This window comes from Felis catus, chromosome A3 (assembly GCF_018350175.1).
Source record: "Felis catus isolate Fca126 chromosome A3, F.catus_Fca126_mat1.0, whole genome shotgun sequence".
NCBI lineage: Eukaryota > Metazoa > Chordata > Mammalia > Carnivora > Felidae > Felis > Felis catus.
In genome coordinates, this window is record NC_058370.1 from 105,387,095 (window position 1) to 105,402,587 (window position 15,493).

General features: G+C 44.2%; 1 protein-coding gene across 7 annotated transcripts in view; it reads right to left on the reverse strand.

Moving 5' to 3' along the window:
• The window catches only part of MTA3 (metastasis associated 1 family member 3), a 216,213-nt gene that overhangs the window by 162,453 nt on the left and 38,267 nt on the right, over window positions 1-15,493 (reverse strand). For 3 of the 7 annotated variants that reach the window (XM_045054642.1, XM_023251915.2, XR_006595786.1), the window contains exons 1-2: window positions 11,391-11,483; window positions 9,648-9,715 (exon numbers count right to left, since the gene is read on the reverse strand). In XM_045054642.1, coding sequence (XP_044910577.1) covers window positions 9,648-9,715; window positions 11,391-11,418 — 96 coding nt within the window. In that variant the 5' untranslated portion in view covers window positions 11,419-11,483. The other 4 variants (XM_045054645.1, XM_045054644.1, XM_045054646.1 and 1 more) reach the window with 4 other exon arrangements.

The following is a 15,493-nucleotide window of genomic DNA, read 5'->3' on the forward strand; positions in this document are numbered from 1 at the left end:
GTTAAACTGAAATGTCAAAATTAAATAACTTACTAGTATCAATTAATCTAAAGTGATCACACCCCTTTAATGACTAAAGCCAGATGCTTAAATCTGCTTAGCCCTGAGAAACTAATCCCCCAAATTTTCAGAGCCACAAGGTAACTTACTTAAGACAGCAAAACATATCCCACTCCCAGAAGCAGAGGCTAAAAGTAAAATCATCCAGCCCTCTCCAGAACACCCCCATGTTTCATGATGGTGAAGCCCTGTAGGTTCGGGCAGCCGTCAGACAGAATGGAGCAGAAGACCTGGAAAAGCATTCTCCAGCCCTGGTTAAGTCTATGAATCTGTAATAGTTGATCTTCTCAGCAGTACTTAGTTTACCTTCACATATGAAAGTATTAAAATCTCTGAGTTATGAACGCTGAAGTTCTTATTTCTTTTTGACTACAGTCTAGAATACAACCAATATTCAGTTAGGTTGTAATTTGCTGCAGCTGGGGCCCAAGTTCCTACTCTCCTCCTATTCCTTATGAATTCTGAGAACTTTCAAGGTCAGTCATTCATTACAAAGTTCCTTGTAAAAACACATAGATTACAGTAAAATGCTATTGTGATTTCCAATTTCAAACAAATATGAGAACAAATTTTCAGAATTTCTCTGGGCTTACAGATATATTCAGACATAAAGAAATAAGAATATACTTATGCTACAGTAAATTTGTCAATTTTATGAAGTTCAGCAGCAGTATTTTAGAGTGAGAAATAGTCATGGAGAAATATTGCCCTTTGAATTGAAATCATATTAAATCCTAACCAAAGTGCTTCTATATTTCACAATATTGTGATCAAATACATCCTCCAGAAGTAATGATCCAGCAATCTAATAAATGAACAGGTCAATACCTCTTGTAAATAAAATCTATCAATGACTACAATTATAAGCTCTTTATCAGTTTTAAGACAAAAGCACATTCAAAACCCAAAGCAAGTGTCTAATGGCATATTTTTTCTGCCTTTCTAGTGAGTTCCTCCACTAGGAATACTCTACAAAAACGAATTCAAAACTGCTTGGGGTGGAGGGGCACAGTTCAAAATAAACAGTTTTGGGGCACCTGAGTGGCTCAGGCAGTTAAGGACCTGACTTTGGCTCAGGTCATGATCTAACAGTCTGTGAGTTCCAGCCCCACATTGCATTGAGCTCTCTATTAGGGCAGAGCCCACTTCAGATCCTCTTGTCTCCCTCGCTCTCTGCCCCTCCCCGACGCATTCTTTTTTCTCTCTCTCAAATATAATAAAAAACAAACATTTCGGGGCGCCTGGGTGGCTCAGTCGGTTAAGCGTCTGACTTGGGCTCAGGTAATGATCTCACAGTTTGTGAGTTCGAGGCCCACATCAGGCTCTGTGCTGACAGCTCATGGAGCCTGATTACTTGTGCTGTGTCTGTCTCTCAAAAATAAATAAAAATGTAAAAAAAAAATTTTTTTTTTTAAACCGTTTAGGGGTGCCCGGGTGACTCAGTCGGTTGAGCGTCCAACTTCGGCTCAGGTCACGACCTCACAGTCCGTGGGTTCCAGCCCACATCAGGCTCTGTGCTGACAGCTCAGCCTGGAGCCTGCTTGAGATTCCGTATCTCCCTCTCCCTCTGCCCTTCTGCCACTTGTGTTCTCTCTCTCACACACACAGAAATAAATAAATAAATAAATAAAATTTTTAAAATAAACGTTTCTTAAAAATTAAAAAAATAAAGTCTCTTCTGAACCATGTACACACTTGGCCATTAGGTACTTTGCAACTACAGTGTTCCTCTTCCCCTCCACAAATACACATATAAAACACACACACACACACACACACACACACACACACACACACACACACACACACAACCTCCAGCATTCCTCTAAAGTTGAGCTACTCAAAGCATGGTCCAAGACCCAGTCTACAACTGTTGCTGTGTAATGAAATGAGAACTGAGAGTGAGAGTGTGTATTAGAGCATCTGATAGTTAATTTTAATCTGTTGAACCTACTAATGAAAAATGAAGGCTTGTGGTTTTATAAGCTTATTTTAAACTTCATTATTCTATTATTTATTTTCATTTTATAAAAGCAGCCTGAGATAGTGGACATTCTTTTAATGTTTATTTATTTTGAGAGAGACAGACAGAGTGCGAGCAGGGGAGGGGCAGAGAGAGAGGGAAACACAGAATCCGAAGAAGGCTCCAGGCTCTGAGCTGTCAGCACAGAGCCCAACTTGGGGCTTGAACTCACAAACCGTGAGATCACGACCTGAGCCGAAGTCGGATGCTTAACCAACTGAGCCACCCAGGTGCCCCAGATAGTGAACATCCTTAAAAGTCTTTCACCACAAGGTGCCTGGGGGATTCAATCAGTTGGGCATCCAACTTTTGATCTCTGCTCAGGTCATGATCTCTCGTTTCATGGAATGGAGCCCCGTGTCGGGCTTGGTGCTAAGAGTGCAGAGCCTGATTGGATTCTCATTCTCCCTCTCTGTCTGCCTCTCTCTCTCCCTCTCAAGATAGATAAATAAACGTTAAAAAAAAAAATCTTTCACCACAAATAGTTCTCCAAGCACTGCTCTAAAAACCTAGGTTAGGAGTGCCTGGCTGGCTCAGTCAGTAGAGCATCTATCTGACTCTTGATCTCAGGGCTGTGAGTTCGAGCTCCACATTGGGTGTAGAGATTACTTTTAAAAAGTGAAAAAAAATATGATATATATAAAAGTCTGGCTATTCTTTCAACTCACCACATTTCTTTTGAGACCTTCCTCTGTGCCCAAGCACTGAGCTAAGCTCCATGGATACATAGTGCCCACCCTCACGAAGCCTCCACTCTAGCAAGGATGTCTATTCACATCATCTCCTTTCCCACCCTCCAAAGCCCAGTTGGAATCATGTCCCTCACCTGATTAGAAACCTTCACCAGTTCCCCGCAACTAAAGCATAAATGTAAAATGTGCCTGACAATATTGCCACTCATATTTTTTCTTTTACAACTTCCTTTCCCCTCCAGACTCTACTTCTCTCACTCATGGAAGCAGGAAGAGCAACCCACTGGGGGAAGGCAGAGGAAAGGGGGTAGAGTCCTAGGAAAGAAGGAAAGGAGTTCAACAGGTGAAGCATGGAAAGCTGAGTGTCCAAGAAAAAAGGACCAGGGAAAACCACATAGGTGGGAAAAGCAGGGACATGTGTAAAGAAGAACCCACAGTGGATGTCAACTTTTCTTCTGTATTCTTTTCTCCATGTGCATTGCAGCCTCTTAAATCCCGTTCCATCAAGCATGTTTACTGAAATATCCTCTAGCAATAAGGGGCTTTTCTTAAGCTCTAGAATCATTTTAGTCATACTCATGTCTGTTTCTATCCCAGACTTAGAAAGTACATTATTAAACACACACACACACACACACACACACACACACACACACACACACACACACACTTTCCATTTCAAAACGTCTGTGGTTTGCTCAAACTAAAGAACAAGTGAAAAGGTGCTTTCCCAATTTCTGTCTTTTTTCCCAAGAGATCTAAAATGGTAGGAGAGGTCTCAACCTGGGTTTCACGAAAGGGCTTTGAGGGACTCTCCTGAAATTATGTCCAAATGTAGTTGGAGGCAGAGGGTGTCATCAGATTCTCAAAGAAATTAGTGATTCCCCTCTCCCCCCGCCCCGAAAAAAAAAAACCGTAAGACTAGAAACAGTAAAATGAATCTCAGAGCAAGTCATAGGGCTAATAAAATATACAGAACATGAAGATACACACAAATAATACAGCATACACACCAAAAGAATTTTAGTAGCAAATAACAAACAAATTTTTCCACAAGTTTAACTTCCCAAACTTCCTGACACTACACTATTATGTGCACACAGCTTTCTCTCAACATGAATGCAGATGCAATCTTTTTTTAAAAATTTTTTTAATTTGAGAGAGAGAGTAAATGCCAGAGTAGGGGAGAGGAACAGAGGAACAGAGAGAATCTTAAACAGGCTCCATGCTCAGCACAAAGCCCAATTCAGGACTCGATCCTACGACCCTGGGTTCATGACTTGAGCTGAAATCAAGACTTGGCCACTCAACCAACTGAGCTCCCCCAGCCACCCCCCAACTGCCCCGCCACCCTGGAGGCCAGCAAATGCCATCTTTAGAAGTAGGAGCAACATCCAACCTAGATAATGACTAAATAAAATATACTGAAAGTTGTTTCTATTTTAATCTTATATTCACCCTCCAAAAGATTATCTTCACAAGGGGCACCTGGCTGGTTCAGTTAGTTAAGTGTCTGACTTCGGCTCAGGTCATGATCTCTCGGTTTGAGGGTTTGAGCCCTGTGTTGGCCTCTATGTTGACAGCTCAGAGCCTGGAGCCTGCTTCAGATTCTGTGTCTCCTTCTCTCTCTGTCCCTCCCTCACTTGCACTCTGTCTCTCTCTCTCTCTCTCTCAAAAAAAAAAACACCAAAAAAGATTTTTTTTTAATAATAAAATAAAACAGGGGCGCCTGGGTGGCGTAGTCGGTTAAGCGTCCAACTTCAGCCAGGTCACGATCTCGCGGTCCGTGAGTTCGAGCCCCACGTCAGGCTCTGGGCCGATGGCTCAGAGCCTGGAGCCTGTTTCCAATTCTGTGTCTCCCTCTCTCTCTGCCCCTCCCCCATTCATGCTCTGTCTCTCTCTGTCCCAAAAATAAATAAACGTTGAAAAAAAAATTTTTTTTAATAAAATAAAATAATAAAATAAAATAAAATAAAATAAAATAAAATAAAATAAAATAAAATTAAATTAAACACACACACACACACACACACACACACACACACACACACACACACACACATATTCTATTCAGAAGATAATTAATAGGGGGGCGCCTGGGTGGCTCAGTCGGTTGAGAGTCCGACTTCAGCTCAGGTCATGATCCCGCAGTGTGAGTTCAAGCCCTGCATCGGGCTCGGTGCAGACAGCCCAGAGCCTGCAGCCTGCTTTGGATTCTGTGTCTCCCTCTCTCTCTGCCCCTCCCCCACTCATGTTCTGCCTCTCTCTGTCTGTCAAAAATAAAAGTAAACATTAAAAAAATTTAAAAAAGGGGCGCCTGGGTGGCTTAGTCGGTTAAGCGGCTGACTTCGGCTCAGGTCATGATCTCTCAGTCCGTGAGTTCGAGCCCCGCGTCGGGCTCTGTGCTGACCGCTCAGAGCCTGGAGCCTGTTTCGGATTCTCGGATTCTGTGTCTCCCTCTCTCTGACCCTTCCCTGTTCATGCTCTGTCTCTCCCTGTCTCAAAGATAAATAAAAGGTTAAAAAATAATAATAAAATAAAATAAAATAAAATAAAATAAAATAAAATAAAATAAAATAAAATAAAATAAAATAAAATAAAATAAAAAAAAAGAAGATAATTACTAGAGATGCCTGGCTGGCACAATTAAAAGAAATGCAATTCTTTTTTTTTTTTTTTTTTTAATGTTTATTTATTTTTGAGACAGAGAGAGACAGAGCATGAGCAGGGGAGGGGCAGAGAGAGAGGGAGACACAGAATCTGAAACAGGCTCCAGGCTCTGAGCTGTCAGCACAGAGCCCAACGCGGGGCTCGAACTCACGAACTGTGAGATCATGACCTGAGCCAAAGTCGGACGCTTAACCGACTGAGCCACCAAGGCGCCCCGAAGAAATGCAATTCTTGATCTCAGGGTCATAAACTCAAGCCCCATGTTAGGTGTAGAAATTAAATAAATAAAAACTTTAAAGAAAAAAAGAAAGGACATTAACCTATTTTAGTAACTATCTTCTTAAAATTTATTTATTTTTGTTTTATTTTTTTATTAAAAAAATTTTTTTAAGTTTATTTATTTGGAGGGAGAGAGAAAGAGAGAACAAGCGGATGAGGGGCAGAGAGAGGGAGAGAGAATCCCAAGCAGGCTCCACGCCACCAACGAAGAGCCCAATGTGGGGCTGGAACTTAAACTGTGAGATCATGACCTGAGCCGAGATCAAGAGTCAGACACTTAACTGACTGTGCCACCCAGGCGCTCCAAATTTTATTTATTTTTAGTAATTTCTACACCCAACATGGGGCTTGCACTCATGACCCTGAGACCAAGAGTCGCATGTTCCACTGACTGAGGCAAGCCAGGCACTCCTAGGTAAAGTCCTTTCTTATCCTGGCTTATCAATTGGAACATATCAAGTACTCTTAAATTCATTACTGGGATTTTCCATCATGTTAATTTTCCCCACTTTGCCAATTTGACCTATGCTACTCTCAGGGCCTGTATCTGGAACATTTGTGTGGGCTCTCTCCCATGGCTACCTTTCTCATCCTTTAGGACTCAACTTCAGTGTCCTTAAAATTCTTTCCTTTTCTGGGGCACCTGGGTAGCTCTGTAGGTTAATCATCCAACTCTTAGTTTAAGCTCAGGTCATGATCTCATGGTTTGCTTCGTGAGTTCAAGCCCTTTGTTGGGCTCTGCGTGGACAGTGCAGAGCCTGCTTGGGATTCTCTGTCTCTCTTACGCTCTCACTTTCTCTTGCTCTCTCTCAAAAATAAATAAATAAACTTCAATGAAAAAAAAAATCCTTTGCCCTTCTATCCAAAAGGAGTGACCCCTGTTATTCTCTATGTTAAGATCCTTGTTTATTTCCTTCTTAAAAGTTAACATCATTTTCACTTTTTTTTTTTTTTATGTCTGGTAACTTGTCTTTCATGTGTCTCATGAGACTATGAGGAGGGGCAGAAAATAGGTCCATATTGTTCACTGTTGTGTATCAGCTAGACTAGTGCCTGGTACACAACAAGTACTCAATAAATATTTGTTTAATGAATTCTTTAAAATGAGAAATCTTGGGGCAACTGGGTGGCTCAGTTGGTTGAGCGCCCAACTTCAACTCACGTCATGATCTCAGTTTGTGGGTTCGAGCCCCACATTGGGCTCACTGCTGTCAGCCCAAAGCCCACTTGGGATCCCCTGTCTCTCCCCTCCTCTGCCCCTCCTCTGCTTGCACTCTCTCAAAAGTAAATAAAACATTTTTTTTAAATAAATGAGATACCCTTTCCATATCCCTTCAAAAATAAAGGCCCTATGTAAATATTCACTATTTAATACTAGTCAATCTCACTTATTTACCAATAATCCATCTATTTAAATTGCCACTGTCTGAAATTACAAACTGTAGTCTCTCACAGTTCAGTCATCCCCAGCCTCCCAAAAACCAATATTATAATAAGGACTCTCTGCTGAAAGCAGAGGACCAGGAAGAAGTTATAGATGGGAAGACAAGGGTACTTTCTTTTTTTTTTTTATTTTTTTTAAATGTTTTTACTTATTTTTGAGACAGAGAGAGACAGAGCGTGAGCAGGGGAGGGGCAGAGAGAGAGGGAGACACAGAATCTGAATCAGGGTCCAGGCTCTGAGCTGTCAGCACAGAGCCCCACGCAGGGCTCGAACTCACAGACCAGGAGATCATGACCTAAGCTGAAGTCGGACGCTTAACCGACTGAGCCACCCAGGCGTTCCTCTTTTTTTTTTTTTTTTTTTTTTAAAGTAGGCTTCATGCCAGCGCAGAGCCCGATGTAAGGCTTGAACTCACGACCCTCAGATCAAGACTTGAGCTAAGATCAAGATTCAGAGGCTTACCAGACTAAGCCGAGGCGAAACTGTTTTTCAAATATAATTTATTATTAGTATTACTATTTTAAGTAGGCTCCACACCCAGCATGGAGCCCAACACAGGGCTTGAATTCACAACCCTGAGATCAAGACCTGAGCTGAGATCAGGAGTCGGATGCTCAACCGACTAAGCCACTCAGGTGCCCTTGAGGGATACTTTTGAAGTGAACAGTGTTATGACGACAAAGGAGTGTGAAATGAGCCAAGTTCAAGCTAGAGGGTGCAATCCAGTCATATTACCACTGCATACCTCTAAACAACACTCCATGATGCATCTACCTTAAAGGTTTAAGGTTATTTTGAGGCTCAGAAAAAGTAACAAATGTGAATCCCCAAGATTATACGCTTCCAGAACACCATGTCCTGATGTTTGCAAAGTTAGCACAGCTGCAATTTTCCTTCTAATTGTGGGATACTTTGGCTGATGATTGTCTCACTACCGGACCTATTTTTGTGCACCCCTGAATTCCTAAAAGCGCATATCTAAAAATGCCTGGCAGGTAGCAGGTCCTCAGAAATATCTGTAAGACGAACAAATCAAAATAACTTGTAAACAGTAAAAGCTATGTGCAAGCATTAACATCAGACATTGGAGAAATTCATTAATTCAACAAATAATCACTGAATGTCTTAACTATGTACCAATCGCTTTATTCTAAGGCACTTGGGATGCATTAGTGAACAGAAAAGATCACTGCACACATAGAGCTTACATTCTAGTCTGAGAAAACAGGCAATGAAAATAAACACAATAATTAAGTATACTTGAAGGTGATAAATGATATGGAAAAAAAGAGCAAGGCAGAGCAGGTACAGGGGATTAGAAATGACTCGGTGGTCCTAACGTGGGTGCACATGAAAACAGCCAAGAATCTACTGTGCTGGCAGCCATATGAGCAAGGCAGAGACCCTGAAAGTGGAGGTCAGAGGGGTAGGGAGTAGCCAAAGAATACCAGTCTCACAGGCCAACATTTCTCTTTTGTATCCTAATTAATTTTCTACATAAACTGATAAACAGCTTCGAGTTGCCTACACCTTTACATCAATAACGTAAAAAAGGTTAAAATGACACCCCAACAGTTCCCACCCACAGACTGATCTAATCCTGACACCATTCTCTTCATTTGGCGGTAGTGGTCTCAAAATACGACTAAAGTTTTACAAATGCGAGGTCCACGGGGTATCTCCAGAAGCAAACCAAGATCTCGGGGCTCATAAACCAGAAATGCCCTAAACCACACTCCACTTCCTGGGGCTCAGAACTGGACCAGCCTCCAGGTGGTACTTTGGGGGAAAGGTTTCAGCTAGATAGTGCCAACATTTTAACACTATGAATTCTCATAAGCTGTACAAATAAGCTTCACAGTTGGTTTGGAGGAAAACAGAGCATCATTAGTAATCTATGGTTCATATAGTTTATGACTGTTTTCATAAGCCACCATTGCATTCATATGCAAACAGTCACAATGCTTCTGATGTCCTGGACACCGGCGACCAGGGACAAACCTTAATATAAAAGTTTAATTTACCTAAGGCCTAAAGTAGGAAGCTACTTTGCATTATACCGAAACTGTATTCCTATTAGTTGGTCTAGTCCAGAATTTTACAAATTCCCTTCAATATTAGATTTCATAGCTTCCTCCTTCTAAAGATGGAAGAGGAAAATGATTCACTAAAAAGGGAGAAATACAATTATGACTCTAAATATAAAAAGGGACTGAGTTACAGGAGTGACCTGCTCTGAGAAGCTCCGAGCAATGTGAAGAAATATGCAGATGTTAAATACTCAGTAAATTTAATATCACAGGTAATTATAAAAAGTAAAAGAATATTCAGAATCCTGCCTAACTCTCTAATCTGCAATCTCTACTTTCAAAGACTCTAGGACTGAAAGTAAAATCACCTCTTATGCCCTTTACCTAATTACCCTTCAATGGAAAACAATTATTTTTTAATATTAGAATCAAGAAAGCTCAGTGTATACCTTGTTGAGTTCTTCTATCCTTCTGATTAGGTACGGGTTACTGGAGGAATTCTCAAAGTAGACATAATCTGTAATTAAAGGAAGTAAAGAGCTTAATCTTTTCAACAGAAAGTTCACATTTGTCAATCTATGACTTTCTGTATTAGGCAAATTCACTTTCAAAATGAAGTGCAGACTTCGTTCCCTGATAAAAGCAAATTTAGTAATACAAGTTTAATATATTTTCTCATATGCCTACTATTCACAGACCCTTATTTTCCTCTAATATTTTCATTTCAATTCATGTTTTAGCAAGTTCTCCTAAACTTTCACACCACCCATCACTAAATAATAAACAAACAGACCCCTCTTATCATTAAGTAGTCAGAGCTGACTAAACATGTCTTTTATGCTGTAACTGCTCCCACATCTTTTCCCTCAATCCAATTTACCCTGGAGTATGCTTCTCACATAAAACTATTGACCTAAGACAAATTTAGAGCATCTTGAAAAGCTTAGCAGCCCAAAGTACATTTCAATCACTAAAAAAAACAAAGCAAAACAAAACAAAAACCAATCAAGTGAGCTGAGCAGGTAAGAGGAAGCACACTGACAAACTTTTCCACAGGTCTGAGATGATGGGGGGGTAGAGGGGTGTACAGACATGAAAGGGGGTTCACTTTCTGACAGAGCTCTCTAGAGATGATATCAGGCTTTTAAAAAACTCTTTACCATATTTAACCCAGATCCATGCAGGATTGTGTTGTAAAGAAATCACAACCGGCTTTCAATAAAAAGGATAAAAATTTTCAAGTGTGGCTTTTCCTCTCATCTAATAGGCTCACTGGACACTTCCCACTGTGTGTTTATTTGAAAGGTTGGGCTGCGTTGTTATTGTCTATCTCAGTGGCTCTTTCCCGTCTCTCTTCTGCAAAGTGGCCTCATTTGGCCAGGCCATTCCCACCACCATCCATCAGGAGCTCACTAATGAGCAGAGAAGAGCGAGTCTCACACACAAACACGCCACTTATCTGAATTATTATTTTACCAAGAAAGAGGGAGGAGGGCGTCGTGAGTAGGGAGAAAGTTTGTTTGACCTTATTTCTCTCTCCTGCAGAAGGCTGGGAAGGAGGCAGACACCAGAGCAAACGTCCAGGCAGAGCTCAACTCCCCACCTCTGGCTGCGGTGCCCTGGCCCCACTGTGTCCCATCTTGGGGGGCTGGGCAAGAAACGGGAGGGGGGTGAGGAAGGAGAGGTGCAGGGCCCCGTCCCCACAAACAGGCCCCTGGCTGTGCCCCTGGCTGAACCCCCATCGCCCCCACCCCCACCCCACACTCCCACTAAAGGGGAGAAGGAGTAGAGGAGGGGGGGATGTCCCCCCATCCTCTCCAACCCCCACAGCCTGGAAGCCACGCGGGGAAAGACCACCCTATCAGGGGGTTCGACGGCCCATACCCAATGCGGGTGTCCTGGAGGGGGGCGTCTGAGGATTCACACCCCCAAGTACAGGCCTGGCCCTAGAAAACTGAGCGGGGGTGGGAGCGAGGGGCAGGGTGGGCGCCGGCCCCCAGCCGGCCACAGTCGAGGGAGGGGCGGGTGGCGGGGGTGGGAAACCCCGGCCCCTTCGGCGGGCCCCGGCGCCCCCCGCTCCCTGCGCCCTCGGCCGGGTCGCCCGCGGCTCCCAGCGGTTAGGGTGAACTCGCCCCGATCCCCCACTCCCGAGCCCGCTCCCAGACGGGCCGGGTCGGGCCGAGCTTTCCTACCTCCGACCCGGTACATGTTGGCCGCCATGTCCGCCCGCCCGCCCGCGGAGCCCGAGCCGAGCCCCGCCCGCCGCCGCCGCCGCAGCCGCCGCCGCCGCCTCAGCCTCGGCCGCCGCCGCCGCCGCCGCCGCCGCCTCGCCACGGGGGGGAGGGGAGGGAGGGACCGAGGGGAGGGGGAAGCGAAGGGGAGGGGACGCCACGGGGTGGGGGCAGGTTACCGCCCCCAGCGACGGGCTTGCAATGCCGAGTGGGCCGGGCCGGGGGAGGTCGCTGCGGGGCCAGCAAGGACTTGGGGCGGGCGATAGCTTGGGGGCCCTTGCTGGAAGTGGAGTACCCTAGGGCAAGGGTCGTGGCCGAAGCAGAGGCCTGTACTCGCAAAGGCGGACCTGGGGCTGTTAGAGAATTGGGGCGGGGGCAGGGGCCCAGGCTCTCCCGAGCCGGTACCGCCTCAGCCAGTGTACCCTGTCACCTGGCCACCTCCAGACAGGTCTTCCTCCCAGCTCCGTCCCTGGGAGACCCCTGTATGCGAGACCTCTAGCACGTGGGCGCCAGCCTCAGGGCAAACACTTGGGTACAACTAAGTGCACGCCGCAGAGCACCTTCCTCGTGGTGACGTTAATGCAGTGGTCCTGGGTCACGCACACCTTGGGGCCAGGAGGACTCCAGGTGCTTCCAGCATCCTCAGGGAAAGCCCCAGCTGGGGACAAGTGTAGAAAAAACTGACGCACTCCCAAGTTTACCCCAACTGCATTGGTAGGTCTGGCAGCGTTCACCCCAAAACCGGGTTGAACGGAACCCACTCCCCCCCACGTGGAGGCCTCACCTCTAGACAGGCCCTACACACTGTGCTGCCCTGCCAGGAAAAGAGGCCCTTAGAGAAGGGAGTGGGGGGTTCTTTTTGCCCATAGGGGAACAGGACCCTACCTTTCACCACCAACCACAAAGGAGGAGATAGTTTTAGTCACCTTGCCACTGATGCACTGTTAACTAGTTATGTGTCTAAAGCTTTTAAATCATTATTATTTTCCCATGCTAATTCTCTAGGCAATCCCTGTGTTCTCAGCCTTAATTCCCTCACAGGAAACTAACAAAAAACAAATAGAGTTGAATCTTCGCTGGGGCAATCCCCCAAATGAACGCAAACATCTTTCTTTAAAAAGCCAATCCATTCCAAACTGCTCCCAGGCATTGTCATATAATCAGCATAAAGATGATCCCTCCCCTTCCTGGGCTGTTTGGAGTTTCTGGTGATTTACAGCTACATGTTGGTGACTCTGGGTGTGGGGTCTGTGCAGGGATGGGAAGTGTCCTAAGAAAAGATTGTGTTTTGTTTGTATGGTGATGGCATTTGTGATGGTCCGTTATCACAAATTACTAAGGTGAAAAAAATAATTTTCTACATAGCTGAGGCAAAGTAAAAAATAAAAATAAAGCACCTTTGCCTGAATCACCTTGATTATGCGTGACCCAAGTTTCTTCAGATATAAAATGGGAACATTAATTCCATTTCACAGGTGAGTTGAGAATCAGTTGTGATGATATATGAACATGCTTTATAAATCATTCAGCATAGAGCACTATGTAAATAACAGGTGTCTGTTGCTTTTTATTAACTCCATAATGTTTCAGATTCCCAAGGGTTTTATACCATGGGTACAATGTGAGCCTGTGTCAGCTCTTCTGACCCAGAGAAAAAAGCAGAAGTGTTCTGTTATGCACACTGAATAGTTGTTGTTTATCATAATCCTTTTACTGGACATCCCACGGAAAACATATTGTGACATATCTGACATCACTGTCTCCATTTCTGTGCTGACACAGAAATAGGTTGAATAATTCACCTGAGTCATCCAGTAAACTGGTAGCAGTATTGAGATTATAATTCAGCCCTTTCCTCTGGCCTACAATTCTCTAAACCAGAAGCCTTTTTCCAAGTGACAAGGCTACCTGAAAACCATAAACTACAAAGGAACAGATCACGAGCTTTAAAGCCTTTGACCATTCCATCATTTTTAAATAAATGAGCACTTTTCCCCCCTTCCAAATATTTCTGTATTTCTGTTAGCTCTGTACTGCTCTCTCATTTCCCCAACTTTGTGCACCTTAGCAAGTATTTGTGGTGACTGTACTAACCATACTTAATGGGCAAAAGGTGCCAAGAAAACTTCCTCCATCCATACCCACCTCCTCTCCTTAGGAACAGTCTTATCCAGAAGTTCCCCCACTGAAAGGTTTCAGAGACTTGCGGGGAGGAGCAGGAAGTACGATGGTGCCAGAACCCAGGGCCTTTTCCTTCCTCTAGATTTTGTATATTCAACCTCTTCCACCTCCAGCTCCTGGGCTGGTGTCTTCTACATAGTACATGCTCCATATCTGAAAGCCTAAATACCAATGATGGGCTCAGTATAGTTAGAGAACTAGGTACTGATTTGAATGCGAGGATTTTGTCTATGAAACTTACATGCCTCCTAATATCAAAGAGGTACTGCCATAATGGAGTTTCGCAAATGTTTGGAGATTAAAAGAAACCCTCAAAGCAGAGAAAGGGTGGAAAAGCCTTTACCGTCAAAGGAAGCAAAGGTACCTCTACCTCCGGAGGCTGTGTGGTTCAGATCACCACAAACTTGTCACCAACCAGCCCAAACTTCACTCCTAGTTTGGCTATTTAGCTGTAAGACCTTGAGCAAGATACTTATCCTCACCGAGCCTCAAGTTCTTCAAAATACGATTAGGGATTGATACCTATAGCAAAGTCTTGTGCTTAAAACAATAAAGTGTTTGGCACATGTTAAGAGTTTCCTATATATTAGGTCCTTTCTCTCTATGCCAGCCACCCTCACCACTAAGGAAGAGGTGTCTCTCAGACCTTGCCAGAAATCCCCTGGCAAATCCAACCAACCTTCCGTGGGAAAAATTTCCTGGCATGGCTATTGTGATTAAAGAATCATTGTAAGGGCGGGGGGGGGGGGGGTGGGGGGGGGGGGTGCTGGGTGGCTTAGATAGTAAGCATCTGACTCTTGATTTTGGTTCAGGTCATGATCTCATGGTGAGCAGGGAGCCTGCTTGAGATGCTCTCTCTCTCTCTCTCTCTCTCTCTCTCTCTCTCTCTCTCTCTCTCCTCTCTCTCTCTCCAAATAAATAAATAAACATTGAAAAAAAGAGAGAGAGAATCATGGTAAGAAATTGTCTAAAGGCCCATTGTGTTCCTGTGTCAGTTTCTAGCATTCCACCACTTAGCTGAAGAGAAATGGATGCTCAAGAAAGCAGTAAATGGGGACACCTGGGTGACTCAGTCAGTTGCGTGTCCGACTCTTGATTTCAACTCAGGTCATGATCCCAGGGTCTTGGGATCAAGCCTCAGGACAGGCTCCAAGCTGAATATGGAGCCTGCTTAAGCTTCTCTTTTTCTCTCCCTCGGCCCTTCTGCCCCTTTCATAAGAAAGGAGGGAAGGAAGAAGTAAATGAGACAGAGTTGATTTTTGTCTCAATCTGAGGATAGAGTTTTCATACAGGTTCTACAGAGCTGGCCAGAGACTAGAAGCTTCGTGATATTGAATTCAGGAAAGGAACTTGGGTAGGAGGGGGGTGTCTAGAATCTAATTAATCTGAAATTAGATGCCAGGTTTTGGACAAAGGATTATATCTTATTGTTTGTGTTTTCTATGATTTGTTTCTCTCTCTGTCTTTTTTTTTCTTTCACTAACTTGTTTTGTTATTTAGTAAAATTCTTTTGGAAAAAGGCCAGCCTGTCTCAGCTATTCTAAGGAGGTCCTAGGTTTTAAAGGCACATGTGCTGTATCCTAGGAGAAAGCTAAGCATATAACAGCAAGAATCAAAGCGGGGAGCCCCCGAGGGAAAGGAAATGAGGGTCAGGAGTTTTGTAGCTTCTAGAGTCAAGGAGCATCGCCTTCCATCCATCCCTGTGCTGAAAACATGAAGCTCAGGGCTAATCTCAGAAGGTCTTGGTTTTTGGAAATGTGCATTTTAGGAGTCCATGGTTTTCTCATGCCCTCCAAGGGGATCTGGCTCAGCCATTGGGTTGCATCCACAGGAGGTTCCTACTCTAGAGGCAGCATTGCTTCCAGGTAGCAGAAAAGGGACCA